At 47.7% G+C, this 7,378-nt stretch overlaps 1 protein-coding gene across 1 annotated transcript; it reads left to right on the top strand.

Annotated features, from left to right (window-relative positions):
* The first annotated feature begins 3,339 nt into the window (after nt 1-3,339).
* Nucleotides 3,340-4,467, top strand: LOC121454889 (neuropeptide Y receptor type 4). Its single transcript, XM_041662270.1, has one exon. It carries the CDS (start codon nt 3,340-3,342, stop codon nt 4,465-4,467), a length of 1,128 nt encoding a protein of 375 aa, XP_041518204.1.
* The last annotated feature ends 2,911 nt before the right edge of the window (nt 4,468-7,378 follow it).

The following is a 7,378-nucleotide window of genomic DNA, read 5'->3' as shown; positions in this document are numbered from 1 at the left end:
GTTTCTCTTCTGTATTATGTCTCCTAGGAAACACGAATCCTTCTTATCTCCCTTCTTGAAGAAGGGGTACCTGTAACCTGCCTTTCAAAACCCCTTCAAAATGCCCTGCACTGTTTCTCCTACTTCAATTGGCTCAGCTCCTCCCCAGGTCAGGTCTCCCTCAGGTTGTCCGTGGCTCAGAGAGAGATTTTTGCATGTTTGTTGTCACTGCCTTATTCTCCGAGTCTATCTGGAGCTCCATCTTTAGGCCAACTGGTGGAGGAAGCAAGCGAGGCTCATTTCAGTCATCCACAGCTGTCATTGGCTGGGGATGGGGTTGGTCCTCAGCTCTGTGGTAGGAAGAGCAGGAGTGTGACCCCTTCCAACCCTAGGGTCAGAGGGGTCCCGCCTTATAGGTGAGCTCTGAGTGGGGCAGGGTACGATGGTACCACACATGAGAGCTGTTTAAGGCCAGTGCTGGTAAAGGACCAGAGAGGGTAACGGGTCTTGGCACAAGTCTTTGTTGGGATTGGGATTGGCATTTCTGGATTGGTATCGGACAGCTGCAGTCAGGGAGACTCAGAGGCCTGGCCATGGGCTTGTGTTGTCATTTGTCCTGCTGGAAGATGAAGTCCCTTAGGATGGAGTTGGTGGAATGAGTGAGAAGGGAATTAATATTTGATTGACACCTATGATGATCCAGTTTGGCCCTGGGTACCTCTATCTCCAAGGAAGGATTGGCACCTATGATGATCCAATTTGGCCTTGGGTACCTCTACCTCCAAGGAAGTGGCAAAGAAAGTTCCTGAAGAGAATCTTTTCCATTCATCAGTTCCACTGTTTGCCTGAAGAAGACAGAGACTGACTTGTTCAGGGGCTAGGAGCAGCAACTCCCGCCTTCCCACTACCCCCAGCTTCTTCGCCATCCTCTTCCCTAAGACTGAGTCAGACTGCCCTGTAACACAGGTGCCATCCTCCCTTTCTCCTTTATATCACTGAGGAAACTGGGGTTTAGCAAATTTTAGTGACTGACAAGCCACTTTATGGATAGGTGGCAGAATTGTTGTTATTTAAGCCCAGTACAAATGTATAGCCTGCTGACCTGCACAGGATCCTGGCATGACACTTTGCTCACCTTTTATACACATGTGATGGTTCCATTTGTGTGGGAGAGAATCCTGCCTTTGACCTCAGAAGCTTTCTGACAACCTGGGGACTAGGCTGTGTTGTGGTGTCCTGGGTCATAGGCAGCTACCCCTATGAGTTAGAAACCAATGGCTTCTCTGAGGATAAGAACATGGGCCAGGCAAAACTCTGAATGTTGCCTTTAAATGCCCCCTTTCTTCTGTCTTGGCTCTCTCAGAGTCTCAGCCTACCCTCTACGTCTAAGTGACTTCTCTGGAGAGCACATGGCTTGGTGGCAGCCTTTCAGTGGCTCCCCTGTCTTTCCTGGTCGGGCTTATCTCTCTTCCAGCCTCGTCCTCTCTCCTTCCTTCTATCTCCTAAGATCCAGCTGTTCTGAACTACTTGCTTGTCTCAGGAGGCTGCTATCCTTCCTGCCTCTGAGCCTCTGTGTGCTATTTCCTGTTCCTTGAACTCTCCCCTCTCCTTTGTCCATTTTCAGCCTGTGAATCTAGGTTCTACACCATCTCTTCTCTCTTCCTGCCCTTAGCTGCCACTCTGACCTTCCAGGTAACAGGCACACACACTACCGACTGTGGCAATAGCACCATAGCCTTGAGGTCCATCTACATTCCCAGTGATCAGTTTCTCTGGCCTGGGAGGGACATGGTTGTATAAGTCATTTCTGTGGCCCTTGTCCTTACCCTAGGGCTTGGCCCTTGTTGATCGAGCAGATGATCAAAGCAACGATCCTTGTCTGGCGCTTTCCCTGTCCGCTAACTTCCCTCTGGTCATGCTGGTGTTGCCCTACACTGATGTCCTCACCCTGGCTGATGGTCAGATGGGTTCTTGGGCTTCTGTTCCTTTTGCTGCCTTGGGGTTAGTATGACATTTGTGACAGCTGGAAAACCAATTTTTACTCATCTCTGGTTAATGTGGCCTTTCTGTCAAAACTGCATTTGATCATGAAGATAAGTGTATATTGAGAACGGGATGTATACTTAAAAACAGGCATAGCTAACACAGACTACTATGCTACAAAGAGCATTTCTCAAAAGACCCCCCAATCATGTGCAGCCAGATTTTACATATTGCTTGTTAAACACAGATTCCTTGGACCCATCCCACACCCCCTTAACTGGTTCTCCTGGGGAGAGGCTTTGGAATCTTCACTCTGAACACATCCCTGCGATGATGCTGATGTCCAGTAAAGGTTGGGAATGGCCGACTTGTAGGCTGGAAAATCCAAGTGATGGTTTCCAGGGAGATGTGCAACAACTGGGTAGGCAACCCTCCATGTCAGACTGCCTGTCACTAGCATTGCTGCTTGAAGGATTTGGAGTCTGGGGTTGGAAGAGTGGGTGCTGTTTGAGGATCCATTTGTTCAGGGAGCCCGAGTGGAATGGTACCCAGATGCTAGCGGGTGGAGGTATGTCAGGTGACTGTGTTGTAGGGAGGATGATGAGCACCGTGTGTTGGTGGCCAGGAGTGCGTGTGATTCTTGTGGGCAGCACGGAGAAGGCAGTGTGCTGACGAATCAATCAATCTGTTGCTCCGGCGGTCTTCATCTTCACCACACACCACCTCAGGAACAAGGATGACAGGGTGTTGGAGTCTGAAACCAAGCCCCAAAGTTCAAGTTCCATGGGTGTAATGAAGATTGGCAGGGTCACTATATGAAGGAGAATCTGTTGCTGCCTTTGTTGGGAGGACACAACTAAGGGGCTTTCTATGCTCCAAGTTCTTTATCATCAAAACAGCCTCAAATCCTGAGGCCAGAGGGAGTTTGTCAGGAAAGTTATGGCATCAAATAGTCAGACACCTTATTGGCTGTGAGAGGATAGGTAAATGGCTTCCTGTATGGCTATTAGGTTTTCCACCAATGAACTAGGTTGATAAGACTTGTCAGAATAAAGTAACTAATATGCAAAGCACTGAGCACAGTCTCTGTCATGTACAAGTGTCCACAAGGCAGTGATTATTGGATGCCAGTCCTACCTTAACCCTTATATGATAGCTCTCAATGCCATGGGGTAGAAGGATCCAAGAACCTTCTCCATCACCCTTGTTCTTACCTGGTTCCACCCTAGAGGCATAATCCCCGAGTCCTGTTTGTTTGCTTTGCAGGCCGTACCTCTGAACTGGGCCTCCAGCCTGGCGTTCCTGGATCTTCTCACACCCACCATGAATACACCCCATTTCCCAGCCTCCCTGTTTTTGGATCTTTTCATACCCACCATGAACACCTCCCATTTCCCGGCTTCCCTCTTCCCAGAGTTCCTACAGGGTAAGAATGGGACCAATCCTTTGGGTTTCCCCTACAACTTCTCTGATGGCTGCCAGGATTCGGTGGACCTTTTGGTCTTCATCATCACGACGTACAGCATTGAGACCATCTTGGGGGTCCTCGGAAACCTCTGCTTGATATATGTGACCACAAGGCAGAAGGAAAAGTCCAACGTGACCAACCTGCTCATTGCCAACCTGGCCTTCTCTGACTTCCTCATGTGCCTGATATGCCAGCCACTCACAGCCACCTACACCATCATGGACTACTGGATCTTCGGTGAGGTCCTTTGCAAGATGTTAACTTTCATCCAGTGTATGTCAGTGACAGTCTCCATCCTTTCGTTGGTCCTCGTGGCCTTGGAGAGGCACCAGCTCATCATCCATCCAACGGGCTGGAAGCCCAGCGTTTTCCAGGCTTACCTGGGGATTACGATCATCTGGTTCATTTCTTGCTTCCTGTCCTTGCCCTTCCTGGCCAACAGCATCCTGAGTGACCTCTTCCACCGCAACCACTCTAAGGCGGTGGAGTTTTTGGAGGACAAGGTGGTCTGCATTGTATTCTGGTCCTCAGACCATCACCGCCTCATCTACACCACCTTCCTGCTGCTCTTCCAGTACTCTGCCCCTCTGGTCTTCATTCTGGTCTGCTACGTACGCATCTACCAGCGCCTGCGGAGGCAGAGGCAGGTGTTCCGCAGGGATGCTTGCGGCTCACGCGTGGGGCAGATGAAACGGATCAATGGCATGCTCATGGCAATGGTGGCTGCCTTTGCGGTGCTCTGGCTGCCCTTGCATGTGTTTAACACCCTGGAGGACTGGTACCAGGAGGCCATACCCGCTTGCCATGGCAACCTCATCTTTTTGATATGCCACATGCTTGCCATGGCTTCCACCTGTGTTAACCCTTTCATCTACGGCTTTCTCAACACCAACTTCAAGAAGGATGTCAAGGCCCTGGTGCTGACCTGCCATTGCAGGTCACCCAGAGGGGAGTCTGAGCATCTGCCCCTGTCCACTGTGCACACTGACCTCTCCAAAGGATCTCTGAGGCTGGGAAGCAAGTCTAACTTCATATAGTCCTGCCTAGGCTTTTCCCTGCTGTTTCCTTTTGACAGACCCTTTCACTTAGCCAAGCAGACACATTGCAGGTTGGCTAGTGTCCTGCTGTTTTTAGCTTGGGAATCCAGATAGGCTAGCAAAACACTTGAAGCTTGGCATTTAGACTGTTTAGCCATTTGCTTCTGGGAGAATTTTGAGTCCAGATTCCGCAGATCACACAGTGAACTTTGTGCTTGAGTTTCGGGATGTTACAACCAGAGATGTTGGACTCGAAAGGCCACTCAGCACAGATGCCTAGCCTAAAAAACCTTCATCCACTTCCTGAGGGTTCATCTAACTTGCCATGGGCCATGTGTTATGCTCTTCCCAGTAGCCTTTGACAGAGGCAGATTCATAGAAACAGTTTCAGGGGTTTGGGAGTCTGTTTAATGAAGTACTTGCTGAAAGGAACAGGACTACAATGAATGTGACTGTCTCATCCATGGGGGTCAAAGTTCAGTGCCCCTCCTGGCTGCTGAACTGGGTTCATGGCATCCTCAGTGTGTGGACTAGACAGCTTGTCTTTAGAAAGAAGGAAATGCCAAGGTTGCGCTTAACCCACATCAGATTGTATATTGCAGCTTATTTCTGTCTGTGTAGAACAACCTTCTAATAAAGTGAATATACTGGTCCCATGAGAGACTGTCCCCACACCAAGCAGAGTCTAATGGGCTTTCTGGCCTTTGTCCCTTCCAACCATATGTGCAACTGACGTCCAGGCCAGGTGCTTTTGGCCACCACTTCCTTCTAAGTTGTCTCAGCTTTTGATCACACCTCCAGTTTATCTCCTTTGTTCCTAGATTATGAGATTTCTTTTCTTTTATATTTTTGAAATAGGATCTTACTATGTATTCTAGGCTAGCCTAGAGCTCCTACCGAGCCTCATGTGCTAATTAAAGCTGAACCCATCACACACGTACTGGGAGATGAGTGAGGCTCTCTTCTTCTCTGGTATAGGCTGTTGCTGACTGTCTCAAGTGACCGACCTTGAGCAAAGCTCAGATTTCAGGCCCATCCTGGCAAGATGTCATTGTCCAAACTGAATGCACACACACACACACACACACACACACACACACACACGCGCGCGCGCGCGCGCGCATATACACACATTCGCACACACATGCACACACACACATGTGCATGCATATACACACATTCGCACACACATACACACACACACACCAAACAAACAAACAAACAAACAAAAATCTGAGGCCTCAGACTTCTTTGGATACTGTTCTGGGTCCTGGAATTTATGCTTATATTAATAATAATTCATTAATTAGACTCAATGGGGCCAAGGTGCCAATGGCTCAGAATAGATATTAAGTAAAAGTATTAGGAATTGGGATGCTATGTAGAAGCTCCACTGAGTGTCTTCCTGTTTCCCTCCCACTTAGGTTAGGATGACATTAACCTATCCAGACGACTGTCTCCTGATCCTGGTGTTTAATAGCCCTTGAGATATCTGGATTAACAACATCCTTGTTGTTTACCAACCTAAGCAATCTGAAGACCAGCAGCCCTCGCACCTGGTCTGAGGTTAGGTGTTGGGTGTTGGGGGCTGTTAGATATGCTGTATTCATTGCAGGTGTGTTGAATATGAATCTGCATTTGGCCAGAATGTGTAGGTTAACTGTAGGCACACTGAAGTCAGGAAGCATTACTCTTGGAAACGGGTCATCCTGGAATATGAGGCTGTTGGGTGAAAACCTGCAAATGGACGCTCTAGGGTCCGGAGCAGATCCATGTTCTGAACATCTCTTTAAATGCTGAATTGCTGATAAAATATGCTCTGTTTTGGCAATCGTTTCTCTGGCTGTATGTGGACATATTTCTTGTGAAACGTTTTCAGTATTTCAATAAATACTTGCCAAATACATAGAGTGCAATGTTCCATTTATAGGGAGCCTGCTCTTTTTATTCTGTTCTGCTTCATGTAAAAGTATACTATTAACAGCTTTCCATTGGTTTTGATAGCTGCTTACTAGTTCAGAAACTACAGGCACCTCTCAGTCTTTCTAGGTAACTCCTCGCAGAGGGTGGCTGGGGGAAAGCCCCTATGGCAAATAAGGTGGAGTGTTAGGGTTAGAACTGGAGCCTGTTTTCACAAAGCAAGCCTCGGAGCTCTGAAACTGTGCAAAGCCTTATCAAATCCTGGCAGTAAGCACTCTAACTCTAGCCTTTTCCTCTTAAATAAACGACCTTTACTTGCTTGATAAAAGTAATCCTATTCAAAGGTAAACATTCCAAAATAAAGTGAAAGAAAAAAACTGTCCACAGTTCCATCGTTCGAAAATAATCACTGATTGTATTTTGGGGACTCACTTTTAGTTAGTATATGCATATGTCTGTTTAAAAAATATCATTGAAATTAAACTGTGCATGTATTGATATTTATTTATTTAAAAATTATTTTATCTTGAATTGTGTGTAAGCATGGGCATCGTGTTGGATTGCGAACATGAGTGCATGTGCCCACGGAGGCCAGAGGTGTTGTGAACTCTGGGTCTGGGATTATAGACGACTGGTTATCCAGCACCTCACCTGGTGATGTGGGTGCTAGGATCCGAACTCGAGCCCTCTGTAAAAGCAGTATCTGCTCTTAACCCCAGGCATTTTCTCAACTCTAGGCTGCAGTTGAAGATTTACCATTTACCATTATGAAAGTCTTCGTCCAGAGTAACCTGTTCTAGAGGATATCTCTCTTCTTTCTGCTGTGATCCACCTGGCTCTGGGAACACTGACTTTCTAAGTTCAGCTGCTATCTCTGTGAGGCTGCCGGGCTCCAATGGCCCTGCAAGACTGTGGTTGTGGTGTGGATGAGAAACATCCAATGTAGGCTCATGTATTTGAATACATAGCCCCCAGCTGGTGAAACTGTGTG

Source organism: Microtus oregoni, unplaced genomic scaffold (assembly GCF_018167655.1).
Source record: "Microtus oregoni isolate MIOR12 unplaced genomic scaffold, Mior012 000013F_ref0000133, whole genome shotgun sequence".
NCBI lineage: Eukaryota > Metazoa > Chordata > Mammalia > Rodentia > Cricetidae > Microtus > Microtus oregoni.
The sequence above is the reverse complement of the archived record's forward strand: the minus strand, read 5'-3'. Positions and strand labels throughout refer to the sequence as shown.